Source organism: Cynoglossus semilaevis, unplaced genomic scaffold (genome assembly GCF_000523025.1).
Source record: "Cynoglossus semilaevis isolate Cse_v1.0 unplaced genomic scaffold, Cse_v1.0 scaffold992, whole genome shotgun sequence".
In the NCBI taxonomy this organism is placed as follows: domain Eukaryota; kingdom Metazoa; phylum Chordata; class Actinopteri; order Pleuronectiformes; family Cynoglossidae; genus Cynoglossus; species Cynoglossus semilaevis.
Window position 1 is genome coordinate 150,292 of NW_007585124.1, and position 12,389 is coordinate 162,680.

The following is a 12,389-nucleotide window of genomic DNA, read 5'->3' on the forward strand; positions in this document are numbered from 1 at the left end:
CTGTCTGTGTCCCTGTCTGTGTCCCTGTCTGTGTCCCTGTCTGTGTCCCTGTCTGTGTCCCTGTCTGTGTCCCTGTCTGTGTCTGCCAGGTGGACCGACTGGAAGTCGTCAACAAACGTTACGTTAAAGTGATTTTCTCTCCAGGGAAGGCACCCATGGATGGGGTGAGTTAGAGGCTCCGCCTCTTTTGTGGCATCATATCTTAAATCATTCTTCTTTGTCGGTTTTAAACTGAAACGTGGTCACCTGACTCGGTGGTCATGTGACCTGTGTCCACAGCAGTTCATCTGGTTCAACATTGGCAGCGTGGACACGTTTGAGCGAAACCTGGAGACGGCGCAGTACGAGCTGGGAGTTGAGGGTGAGAACAAGCTGCCCGTGGTTTACTCCACTGAGAGTGATGGGTGAGTCGGTGGCTCCGCCCCTTCTGTTAAATCCCCTATAATGTGAGTCTTTTGTCTGAATGGGTTCTTGGTCTTTCCAGAACCTTCCTCCTAAGCATGTTCCCCACTGTGCTTATCATCGGTTTCCTGCTCTTCATGCTTCGGCGAGGACTCGGAGGTCCGGGTCGGTCTGGCCGGGGGATGGGCGGACTCTTCAGCGTTAGTGAGACCACGGCCAAGATCCTAAAAGACGAGATTGACGTCAAGTTCAAAGACGTCGCCGGCTGTGAAGAGGCCAAAGTGGAGATCATGGAGTTTGTCAACTTCCTGAAAAATCCTAAACAGTACCAGGACCTCGGCGCCAAGATACCGAAGGTAAGAAGGTGGAGCGGCCCACCATGGGTCAGATGTCGGGGTTCCAACCGGTCCATGTCCAGTTCACCAGACATCAGTCCAAGGTTCTGATGCCTCAGGTGAACACTTGGTTCCACCTTCTGTTCAGGTGACGTTCTTTCATTTCTGAAGCTCGTCTCCTCCCAAATGTTACTCTCTTTTGGTCACATGTTCACACTCGGATGTTCTGACCTCTGGTGCCCTGTGTGGGAAGCGCAACTAATATTCACAATTTGACGTGAGGCTAAAGCTGTGGTTTGTCCACAGGGCGCCATCTTGACCGGTCCTCCGGGAACAGGGAAGACTCTCCTGGCCAAGGCGACAGCGGGCGAGGCCAACGTTCCCTTCATCACTGTCAACGGTTCCGAGTTCCTGGAGATGTTTGTGGGCGTGGGCCCAGCCAGGGTGAGTCCCAACCTCCGGCTTTAATCATGTGACGACAGTGCAGTGCGGCCAAACGGCACGTTCTGTTGCTGACAAGGTCATGGCTCTTGCTGATGTCACTTCCTGTGCAGGTGAGAGATCTATTTGTCATGGCGAGGAAGAACGCCCCCTGCATCCTCTTCATTGATGAGATCGATGCCGTGGGCCGAAAAAGAGGGCGAGGGAACTTTGGAGGTCAGAGTGAGCAGGAGAACACCCTGAACCAGCTGCTGGTGGAGATGGACGGTGGGTCGACAACCAGCCAGGCTGCAGCCTGACCTGGATGAACTCTGACCCTAACCCTGACCCTGTACTTTAGGCTTCAACACAGCCACCAACGTGGTGGTTCTGGCGGGAACCAACAGACCCGACATCTTGGATCCAGCGCTGCTGAGACCGGGACGCTTTGACCGGCAGATCTACATAGGTCAGAGGTCAGGTTATACACAGAGATGACATCATCACTTGACCTGTTTTGACTTTCTCTATGTGGAACAGGTCCTCCTGACATCAAGGGTAGGGCGTCAATCTTCAAAGTCCACCTGCGCCCTTTGAAGCTGGAGAACAGTCTGGACAAAGACGCTCTGGCTAAGAAGATGGCGGCTCTGACGCCCGGGTTTTCAGGTGAACACCTGCTCTTCCTGTTTTTCTCCTTCATCACTCCTTCTCCTCCTCCTCCTCCGCTGTTCGCTGACTCTTCTTCCGTCCACCAGGGGCAGACATCGCAAACGTCTGCAATGAAGCAGCGCTCATTGCCGCTCGCCACCTTTCAGACGCCATCAACCAGAAACACTTTGAACAGGCCATCGAGAGGGTGATTGGAGGTGAGTGACCTGGATGACCGGACCCGACTGCTCTCAGAACTACCTTCAGACTGAGAGCAGACTGTGTCCCCGTCCAAGTCTTAGTTGATACCAGACTTGGACCCATAGTCCAAGACCAGGCCCTAATCTTGTTGTGGTCTCTGATGAAGGTCTGGAGAAGAAGACACAAGTTCTGCAGCCGGAGGAGAAGAAGACGGTAGCATATCACGAAGCCGGTCACGCGGTGGCTGGATGGTTTCTGGAGCACGCAGACCCACTTCTGAAGGTCAGACTCATTGATTTTCTGCTCTGGTTCTGACGGGTTCCTCTGGAGCAAAGGTCCAGGTTCTGATGTTGCTCTGTGTGTAGGTGTCAATCATCCCTAGGGGTAAGGGTCTGGGTTACGCTCAGTACCTGCCCAAGGAGCAGTACCTCTACACCAAGGAGCAGCTGCTGGACCGCATGTGTATGACCCTGGGAGGACGGGTTTCTGAGGAGATCTTCTTTGGGAGGATCACCACTGGAGCCCAAGATGACCTGAGAAAGGTCACCCAGAGTGCTTATGCTCAGGTCAGCTGCCACAGAAGCACTTGGACACCTGGATGTGACACTGTGTCATTACATTACTGACTAACCCTGCGTTTGAACCGTTGACCAGGACCTTTTCTCCTGGGTTGTGTTTCATGTTCGATCCCGGGTCACTGGCAGTTTTGTGTGTTCCGTTGCAGATTGTCCAGTTTGGGATGAATGAGAAGGTGGGACAGGTTTCCTTTGACCTTCCTCGTCAGGGTGAGGTGGTTTTGGAGAAACCTTACAGTGAAGCCACAGCTCGACTCATCGACACCGAAGTCAGAACCCTGATCAGCCAGGCCTACCAGAGAACCCATCAGCTGCTCAGCAACAAGAGACCAGAAGTTGAAAAGGTACCTGGAACCAGGACTTAGGGCATGGTCAAACCTTCTGCCCTGGTCCATAACACACTGGTACACAGTTCTCCATCTCATGGTAAAGATTTGAAATTCTCTTTTTCCTGCATGGCAATGCATCAACTGCATTTTTGATTGATGCCACTAGATGGCCTTTATTGGAACGCACACTCCCCAAATTGCCAAAAATTAAAGCATAAAAGGAGCTTAACAAATTTCATTTTAATTTTTCATTTTATACAAATGCTCTAGATCAGGGGTGTCAAACATACGGCCTGTGGGCCGAATCTGGCCCGCTAGTGTGTTCAATCAGGCCCACTTGATGAATTTTGAAAATAAAAAATGCACTTCATGTTAAGGATATTTTTTTGTAAAATTATATTTCATTTAATATGAATAAATAATAATGATGAATAACTTATATACTGAAAACAAAGGGTAAAAACAAGGACTTATTGTTATTTATAAATTTACTGACCCTGCCCAGAAGCAGATTAAAAATTAACTCGGCTGGATTGGATAATGGGTGGAGCCAAGAGAGAGGGCGGGGCTTTCCTGGAGCAGTGGTTTGCCTTGAGCTCTGATGCCTCTCTCTTTGTTCCTTTGGTCTCCTGAAGGTGGCGTTACGGCTGCTAGAGAAAGAGGTGCTGGATAAGAATGACATGGTTGAACTGCTGGGAAAACGCCCGTTTGCTGAGAAGTCGACGTATGAAGAATTTGTGGAGGGAACTGGAAGTCTGGAGGAGGACACAACTCTGCCAGAAGGTCTGAAGAACTGGAACCAGGAGAGGAGGAACAAGGACGAGAACCAGGACCACTTGGAGGGCCAACAGATCTCTGGAGAAATGCCCTTTTGAAACCTTCAAGGTCAAGATTGTCTGACATTCTGAAGAAACCAGGGTTCTAAGTTGACCTTTTACCCATTATTAAAAAGACACCAGGAACCCTCTCTGTAGGGTTCTACCCCCATGGACCAGAAGACCTGCTGTATCTGGTCCTGTGATAGGACCGGTGCCACTTATTTGGAGATTGTTGATGTACTGAAATGTTCTGGTTCACATACAGATGGAAGAGACTTTAATGAGTAAATGATTCGTCTTCATCACGTTTTAATAAAAGTTAATAAAATAAAAACTCACTCAGAAAACGCCAGGTTAATATTCACTATTATTTACTTTGCTAATGCAGTGGATCTCAATTATTTTCCGCCCCCCCCACCCCCCCGCGAATTGAAATACTACTGAGAACCTGATAACATGTATATTTCTATCTGTGCTAACCACTGTATGAGTTGCTGCCACCTAGAGGCTTGTTAGCGTTCAAGCATTACAGCAGTGGTTTACTTATGTCCAGCGTGCCATATTCCATTGGAAGCCCCTCACGACCCGTCCCCATGGGCGGCCCGACCCCCTATTTGAGAAAAACTGCGGCATAGTATCATCGTTTTAAGAATTACGTGTTTTCACGGCTTTTACTTTGAAAGCTGCTCCTCAGTAGGAAATGACTTAGAAGTGACGTTGTGCTTCCACTGGTCGAAGCTACAGAAAAAATTACAAACACTATTATTGATCCAAAATCGAAGCGAGCGTCAGGTGAATGGCGGCGGTGCTTTCTGCGGTAAGAAAAAACGTTATCTGTTAGCCCCAGCTAACTGTTACCCCGAGCGCACAACCTAGCTCAAGTAATGCTAACTACTGAACCAGTAGACCACCGATGACGTGAACAAACGCGAATACGACGTCAAGAATCGATCAGAGTGATCGCCTGTTTTGACCTGAATGATTAGAACCTGCAGCACATGATGATAAGTTTGGAGAACTGCTGCCTTCACGCTCATCCACAGCAATTCGGCTGCTAAGCTAGGCTGTGACCGTGATTGGTCAAAGCATGTTTTCGTTCACCCACTTACACACTTGTTATTTCCCAATGTGGAGGTTGCAATGAAAGTTTCCCGGATGTCGTCCAATTTCTCCACAGCTGGTGAAGATCCACGGACAAGTTAAACAGCGTGTGTAGTTCACCCGGGAGGTCTGTAGACTGTGCTGTTGAACGACCTCCTCATCCCATTACCTGCAGCTGAAAAAGTCTGCAGATGTCCACACTTTGTAGTTAGCTGTGACTGTGAAATAAAGTCTCACCACTTTTATAACCAAACAGTACAGTACAGTACAGTACAGTACAGTACAGTTGAGCTGTTTTAGCTACATGTGTACGGCGCCTACACGGCGTTCACTCGAGAGTCACAGGTTTGCTAACAGAAGCCAACTTAACGTGAATGTTAAGTTAAAAACCACGACAGAGGAGTTTCGTCTCATGGCCGTGGTTGGACATCGAACCCTGATCTACGGCTAACGTCCACTTATCCTGCAAAACAGTTATTGTCTGTGTAAACACAGGGTTTCAATTAAATGTTCTGATTGGCTGATGCTGTGGCTTTGTTGTTGACAGGGGGCGCCGACTCACGTCATGGAGAACGGACAGAGTAGCAGTACCAAGCTGGGTCTACCGCCACTGACGCCCAACCAGCAGGAGGCACTGCAGAAGGTCAGGAGGCACTGCGGTTGTGTGGACGGGGCCTTTGCTAACGCTGTCTAATCTGAACAGTGATTGGCTGTTTCCTATGTGCAGGCCAAGAAATATGCCATGGAACAGAGCATCCGGAATGTTCTGGTCAAACAAACACTGGCTCAGCAGCAGCAGCTCAGCAGTCTGCAGGTAAACAGCTGAGTCCCAGCTTAGACTTAGGTCTACATCTGGTCAGTCTGTGGTCCAACCTGTGGTCCAACCTGTGGTCCAACCTGTGGTCTGTTGTTTTCAGATGGCCTCTCTCACCATGGGTCTGGGTGATGCTCTGTCTCCACTGCAGTCGGTGAGTCATGTTTCAGGTTAATCCTGATTTTCTACACCTTTGTCTGACCTGTGACCTGTGACCTCTGTAGGTCTCCTCCCAGCGTCAGCGGGCTCTGGCCATTATGTGTCGCGTCTATGTGGGCTCCATCTATTACGAGCTGGGCGAGGACACCATCAGACAGGCCTTTGCTCCATTTGGACCAATCAAGAGCATTGACATGTCCTTCGACTCTGTCACCATGAAACACAAGGTGTGTGAGTGTGTCCGTCGGTGTGTGTGTGTGTGTGTGTGTGTGTGTTTGTTCTCTCACTTCTCCGTGTCCTCGCTCAGGGTTTCGCCTTCGTGGAGTACGAGGTTCCTGAAGCTGCTCAGCTGGCTCTGGAACAGATGAACTCAGTGGTTTTAGGAGGAAGAAACATCAAGGTACCCTGTGGACCAGTGTACAGGAGCTCAGTCCACTTGGTCTAGTCCAGTCTGGGTCTGACATGGTGCTTGTCAACAGGTGGGTCGTCCCAGTAACATTGGTCAGGCTCAGCCAATCATTGATCAGCTGGCAGAAGAAGCTCGGGCCTTCAACAGAATCTACGTGGCGTCTCTTCACGTGGATCTTTCTGATGACGACATTCGCAGCGTCTTCGAAGCTTTTGGAAAAATCAAGTCCTGTATCTTATCTCGAGAGCCGACAACAGGACGACACAGAGGATACGGCTTCATCGGTGAGTGTGTGTCAGTGTCAGCCTAAACTAACCTCTGTGACCTCTACTGACCTCTGACCTTAAAGTTTTTTTTTTACTATTTAAAAAAAAAACTTCTCAGAATATGAGAAAGCCCAGTCAGCTCAGGACGCCGTGGCCTCCATGAACCTGTTTGACCTTGGTGGTCAGTATCTAAGGGTTGGAAAGGCTGTGACTCCTCCCATTCCCCTCCTTACTCCTGCGCCCCCCCCTGGAGGGCTTCCTGCCGCTGCGGCCATGGCTGCAGCCACTGCCAGCGCCAAGATCACTGCTCAGGTACACAAACAGAGGTGGAGTCAGAGAAGTGAAAGTGTCCAGAATGTCCTGATGACCTTTGACTCTTTCAAACAGGAACTTTCCACTGACATGTGTATGTTCTCTGCACCAGGACGGAGTTGGAGTCTCCATGCTGGGAGCTCTGACTGCTCCAGCCCTCCTGGCAGCTGGACTGCCTCAGGCTGTCATGGCTGCCCAGGCTCCAGGGGTTATCACAGGTGAGACCGCCATTCAGTAGACCGCTCCCACTGCAAAGACCAGGACTGGGCCGGGAGTCTGAACTGGAACATGGGTCATTCCAAAACGTGTTTACCAAGAACGCATTCTGATTGGTAGTGGTTCAGACAGGTGACACCTTGTCCTTTTCCTGTCATTTTTAGGTGTGACACCGGCTCGACCCGGCCTCCCTCAGGTGGGTCTGGTGAACCCTGTGTTGGCAGCGCCCCCCCACCAGGCTGCATCCGTGAGCTCTGAGGTGAAGGGGGGAGAGGAGGAGGCGGAGCTTAAGGAGGAAGCGCTGCAGGACGGAGGCACTGAGCCTCTGAGTGAACAGGAGCACATGAGCATCAGTGGCAGCAGTGCACGACACATGGTGATGAGGAAGCTGCTGCGACAGCAGGAGGTGACTCCGCCCACTGAAACACCGCTCCCTCATGTACACCACAGTCTCCGCCCAGTGACACTGGTGTTTTAGTCCCTCCCACAGAGGCCAAGCCCACCAACCATGATGCTACAGCTAGTGTGTCACACTTAGTAACTGACTCTGGTCTGGTTTTTCCTGACTTAACAAACTGCTTTGTTCAAATTTAAATGTGTTAATTTTAATCTCAGTTCTTCAAAGTTGTTAACTTAGCTTGTGCTAGTGTCATTGCTAACAGCTGCTTGGTTGTAGTTGGGTGCTAATGACGTGTTCTCTCCCTCAGTCATCAGTCATGGTCTTGAGGAATATGGTCGGGCCTGACGACATCGATGACGACCTAGAGGGCGAGGTAACAGAGGAGTGTGGGAAGTTTGGTCAGGTCAAACGCGTCATCATCTACCAGGAGCGTCAGGGTGAGGAGGATGATGCTGACGTCATTGTCAAGATCTTTGTGGAGTTTGCAGAGGCATCTGAGATGAACCGGGCCATCCAGGCTCTGGACCAGCGCTGGTTTGGAGGTCGTAAGGTCGAAGCCCAAATGTACGACCAGGAACGCTTTGAGAGCAGCGACTTGTCAGCGTGAAAGACTGATGTGCACACATCACATGCAGGACACAGGGCAGGCCTCGCCCCTCAGCTTGGATCAGTTACTGGCTTTAATGGATCCCACTGATGTGGTCTCGCCCGTTTGGTTTTTTACTTTGACTCAGAGATGGACGTTTATTTACATACAGGTTATGAAAGTTTCACGTCACTTTGAAGGTAAAGTCACTTTGGTGGAAGGGAACAGAAGGGAGGGGACAGAAAGGGAGGTGATAGGGGGGCAGGGGGGGTCAGAGCAGTTTTTAGACCATCAAACAAAGTGCTACTATCCAGCTGCTTTTTCTGCCTGGAGGGACAGGAAACGAGGCCTTCTGAGACTCAAGCTTCTGGAAGCTGAAAACTCAGAGCCCAGCACATGTGAATAAAGGTTTCTTAGTAAACAGCTCTGTCTGATGGGGTTGCAGTGGATTGGCTGAAGGGTTTTTAAAATAAAAGTTACAAAACCAGGGCAGCAGCAGTTCCACTGACCTCCCACCAGGGGATGAATTTGCTTGTCTAAATCCTGCTGTTCATTTAGTTTTTAACTTTGACTTTGTTTTCGTATTTTAACCATGGTAGACGTGAAGGATGGTCCCGACCCCCGGTCCAGGGTCACGTCATTCCCAGTAGTTGCGATGTCATTGGATGAAGGGAGAGAAAATCCCAGTGACACTGTTCTCCTGCCCATGTAGACCACAGTAGATACAGATGCTGCAGTTGTTGTGACATATCCCAGAATCCTCCAGCATCAGAAGGTGACTTACAGAACCAGAGCCACGTTGCACCGCTAACCCTAACTGTCCCGTGACTTGTACCATTTCATCCACTACATCCTGGTCAGTCCAACATCCCCAAAGTCTTCAACCTCAGCGGCTCCAATGATTGGATCGTTGCTAATCCTCTCCATCCTGGGTCACCACCAGTGCCTCCTATAGAGCTCCTCACTTCCTTTTTGTGCCTGTCTTTTCTTTTGATGGTTGACCCCACAGATATCACCCCCATCCCTCCGCCCCCCCCCCCCTGTTCCCAGCACCAAACCGTCCTTAAGGTGGAACTAAACAGCTCTGTTTCAGTTCATTCGTACAACAACTAATCAATCATCCGTTGATCGGCGTATTATTGCCAAACAAACAATACAAGCTGTCTTTAAAAGAGTAAAATCGAAACCTAAGTTATGTCCCACAACAAAATTGAATTGACAGAATTGACAGAAATCCTGTAACACGGAGACAACTAAAATAATTTGAAGCGAGTCCGGGTCTTTTATTGTGAAAATTTGAGTGCGGCGATTCTTCCGCCGGCGGCGATAACGTCACGGGTGTGCTGTGCCACTCACGCTGACGATGGGTGACGTCGTGTGTGAAGAGCTCGAGGATTTGGTTCATTTCTCTGTACACGACCTCCCGGCGCGAGGCTACGTCGTCATGGAGGAGATTCGACGTCAGGGAAAGCTCTGTGACGTCACACTGAAGGTATGTGAAGCGGTAGTGGCGCAAGGTTGGGGTAAACGGCGTACGGCTAAAGCTAACTTGAGGAAGCTAACCGCTAACCAGCGTCTTACTGCAAAGACAGCACCAGCAGCTCGACGTCTTCGGTTCATCCGCCACTTTATTAGTCGCACTTTCATCGACGATGCGTGTCTTGTTGTTCATCAACGGGTGCGTGGGTTAGTGAGCAGCAGGTGTCTCAGTCACGTGATCGTGTATCAAGTGTATGGCGTGTGTGTGACGTCATCTTCAGTAAGGTTTTATTGTGTGTTCACAGGTGGGTGAGCATAAGTTCAGCGCTCATCGTATCGTCCTGGCAGCATCGATCCCCTACTTTCACGCCATGTTCACCAACGACATGGTGGAGTGTAAACAGGACGAGATCCTGATGCAGGGTATGGACCCCAGGTAACCAATTACAAGCAGGACTGACAGAAAGACAATGATATTTAACAAATGAGGAACACAGCAATGATCTGTTGTTGTTGTTGTTTACAAAGCCGCTCGTCTCACAGTCATAAAGTTAAAGTGTGATTCAGACATAAGTGACTTGAACTGTTGTTCAACCTGATCTAACCAGCTGGTTCATCATGTTATGCTGTAACGTCAGATTACGTCAGATTACCAAGTGTGGTCAGATTACAGCCTCCGTCTCTCGGCAGCGCTCTGGAGGCTCTGATAAACTTCGCCTACAGTGGACACGTGGCCATCGACCAACAAAATGTTCAGTCCCTGCTCATCGGTTCCAGTTTTCTTCAGCTGCAGAATGTGAAGGACGCCTGCTGTTCCTTCCTGCAGGAGAGGTGAGCATTGGTTCTACACCCTTTCACAGTTAGCTGACATGGGGCTTGTCCTTGAACCACTATCTGTGTTCAGGTTACATCCCAAAAACTGCCTTGGCGTACGACAGTTTGCGGAGACCATGATGTGTACAACACTCTACGACTCGGCGAGCAGCTTCCTGCATCAGCACTTTGTGGACGTTTCTGTGTCGGAGGAGTTTTTGGGTTTGAGGGCTGAGGAAGTTCTGGAGCTGGTCGGTTGTGACCAACTCAACGTGGAGACAGAGGAGCAGGTGAGACTGAGCTCTGGAAGAGTGTAATCCAGCTGTCCTGGGGGTGGGGTCTAATGGTGTCACCTGCTCAGGTTTTTGAGGCGGTGCTGGCCTGGGTCTATCACGATCGCAAACGGCGAGAGTTGTTGCTTCCGGAGTTACTGTCGAAGATTCGCCTTCCTCTCTGTCGACCTCAGTTCCTCTCTGACCGAGTGCAGCAGGACGAACTTGTACGCTGCTGCCACAGATGCAGGTGAGCGCCCGTGGGTGTGGCTTCGGTGTGACGTCACAATGTTGTCAATGATATTGATTGGTTGGTCTGAACCTCTCAGAGACCTGGTGGACGAGGCCAAAGACTTCCACCTGATGCCAGAGCGCCGCCCTCGACTCGCAGACTTCAAAACTCGCCAGCGCTGCTGCACATCCATCACCGGACTCATCTACGCAGTGGGAGGGCTGAACAGCTCAGGTACAACTGTAACTACACCTACCACCTTTGACAGCTTCAAGTACGACATCAAAGTCTTGCATTCTCACCATTTTTTTCAGGTGACTCGCTGAACGTCGTTGAGGTTTTTGATCCCATCGGAAACATTTGGGAACGCTGTCAGCCGATGAGGACAGCTCGCAGCAGAGTGGGTGTGGCTGTAGTTAATGGACTGCTGTATGCCATTGGTGGATACGATGGCCAATCACGGCTGAGGACAGTAGAGGTGTACAACCCAGAGACAGACACGTGGACCAAAGTTTCCAGTATGAACAGCCAGCGCAGGTAAGAATCAGCACTGACCCAAACTGAAACAAACCGATGACCTTTGATCTGTAGTTGTTGATCAATAGTGATAATCAATAATGGTGATGCACTGAAATAAAAATTCTTGGCCGAAAATGAAAACAGAAAATGAGAAAACCAAGTCAGTGATTAGTGCCATGTGACTGATGCTCAGTAAAATCAAGGATCAATGATTGATTCACTTCATAATAAATCAATGATAAATGAATGATTGTCAAATGTGGAGCAGAGAAATCAGAAAGTCAGAACAGAACAGTCTAATAACAGTCTGATTATTAGAGGAACTCTCTGTCAGGATCTCACAGAACAGATCAGACAACCAGGGTCCCCGCCCCTCATCTTGAACACTGCTGTCAGCTTCTCCGTCTCCCCCCGACTGCAGATTTTCAGTAGAAGAAAATTCAGTGCATCCCAAATCAATACTGACAGTGATGAGCCAGTGAGCGTTGATCGGTACTTGACCTTTGATCACTGCTGATTCTAATGTCACTGATGACTGATAAGGTCAGAATGGGTCCGAGTGATGATGTCATCCACAGTGCCATGGGAACGGTGGTTGTTGACGGACAAATCTACGTGTGCGGAGGCTACGATGGAAAATCCTCCTTAAACTCCGTGGAGTGTTACAGTCCGGAGAACGACCGGTGAGTGACACTGCAGTGATGTCATCAAAGTGACGCATCACCTGTTAGGTCATCAACATGTGACCTGATGTCACCGTGAATTAGTCATCACGCTATCATTCACGTTAACACCATTCACAGCAAGACATTATTGTTGTCATGACATCATCGTTACATCATCTCCATTTTGTGACACAAACAGGGAAGTCACAGCGATGTCCCTCGCCATGACAACACCATCGTGGTTGATGATAATGTTTAACGATGATGCCTTGACGGTGATGTCACTGATGATGGCGTCATTATGTCGAAGTTGGACATGTGGCGACATCGTGCCATCACATCGTGTTTTTTCTTTTTTTTTTTTTTTTTTTTAAATATGGCAATGGGGGACAAGCGTGGGTGTTTGTGGGAGGCGGGA

At 49.6% G+C, this 12,389-nt stretch overlaps 3 protein-coding genes across 5 annotated transcripts in view; all 3 read left to right on the forward strand.

Annotated features, from left to right (window-relative positions):
- The window catches only part of afg3l2 (AFG3-like AAA ATPase 2), a 26,597-nt gene extending 22,522 nt beyond the window's left edge, over positions 1 to 4,075 (forward strand). For 2 of the 3 annotated variants that reach the window (XM_008337453.3, XM_025053767.1), the window contains 12 exons: positions 90 to 164; positions 280 to 404; positions 485 to 758; positions 1,044 to 1,181; positions 1,292 to 1,445; positions 1,519 to 1,626; positions 1,698 to 1,823; positions 1,913 to 2,023; positions 2,173 to 2,288; positions 2,372 to 2,572; positions 2,731 to 2,925; positions 3,546 to 4,075. In XM_008337453.3, the coding sequence (XP_008335675.1) occupies positions 90 to 164; positions 280 to 404; positions 485 to 758; positions 1,044 to 1,181; positions 1,292 to 1,445; positions 1,519 to 1,626; positions 1,698 to 1,823; positions 1,913 to 2,023; positions 2,173 to 2,288; positions 2,372 to 2,572; positions 2,731 to 2,925; positions 3,546 to 3,785 (1,863 nt within the window). In that variant the 3' untranslated portion in view covers positions 3,786 to 4,075. The remainder of the gene's footprint in view (positions 1 to 89; positions 165 to 279; positions 405 to 484; positions 759 to 1,043; positions 1,182 to 1,291; positions 1,446 to 1,518; positions 1,627 to 1,697; positions 1,824 to 1,912; positions 2,024 to 2,172; positions 2,289 to 2,371; positions 2,573 to 2,730; positions 2,926 to 3,545) is intronic. The other variant, XM_017030867.2, reaches the window with a different exon arrangement.
- A 192-nt stretch (positions 4,076 to 4,267) lies between these two features.
- LOC103398733 (poly(U)-binding-splicing factor PUF60-like) lies at positions 4,268 to 8,476 on the forward strand. The gene is made up of 11 exons (XM_008337454.3): positions 4,268 to 4,545; positions 5,377 to 5,472; positions 5,557 to 5,643; positions 5,747 to 5,797; positions 5,868 to 6,029; positions 6,110 to 6,202; positions 6,282 to 6,495; positions 6,596 to 6,789; positions 6,902 to 7,007; positions 7,170 to 7,411; positions 7,713 to 8,476. The coding sequence occupies exons 1-11, from the start codon at positions 4,525 to 4,527 to the stop codon at positions 8,010 to 8,012; spliced, it is 1,566 nt and encodes a 521-aa protein (XP_008335676.1). The 5' UTR covers positions 4,268 to 4,524; the 3' UTR covers positions 8,013 to 8,476.
- A 156-nt stretch (positions 8,477 to 8,632) lies between these two features.
- Positions 8,633 to 12,389, forward strand: part of klhl18 (kelch-like family member 18) — a 4,684-nt gene continuing 927 nt past the window's right edge. The window contains exons 1-8 of the mRNA XM_008337455.3: positions 8,633 to 9,483; positions 9,776 to 9,906; positions 10,161 to 10,301; positions 10,375 to 10,573; positions 10,645 to 10,805; positions 10,885 to 11,021; positions 11,102 to 11,324; positions 11,885 to 11,989. Coding sequence (XP_008335677.1) covers positions 9,355 to 9,483; positions 9,776 to 9,906; positions 10,161 to 10,301; positions 10,375 to 10,573; positions 10,645 to 10,805; positions 10,885 to 11,021; positions 11,102 to 11,324; positions 11,885 to 11,989 — 1,226 coding nt within the window. The 5' untranslated portion in view covers positions 8,633 to 9,354. The remainder of the gene's footprint in view (positions 9,484 to 9,775; positions 9,907 to 10,160; positions 10,302 to 10,374; positions 10,574 to 10,644; positions 10,806 to 10,884; positions 11,022 to 11,101; positions 11,325 to 11,884; positions 11,990 to 12,389) is intronic.

Bases quoted from the DNA above. Each gene is read 5' to 3' on its own strand.
- LOC103398733 (XM_008337454.3), top strand. From the start codon at position 4,525: ATGGCGGCGGTGCTTTCTGCG. The intron at 6,496-6,595 runs GTGAGTGTGTGT...AAAACTTCTCAG, and splicing joins CAGAGGATACGGCTTCATCG to AATATGAGAAAGCCCAGTCA. The intron at 7,412-7,712 runs GTGACTCCGCCC...TCTCTCCCTCAG, and splicing joins AGCTGCTGCGACAGCAGGAG to TCATCAGTCATGGTCTTGAG.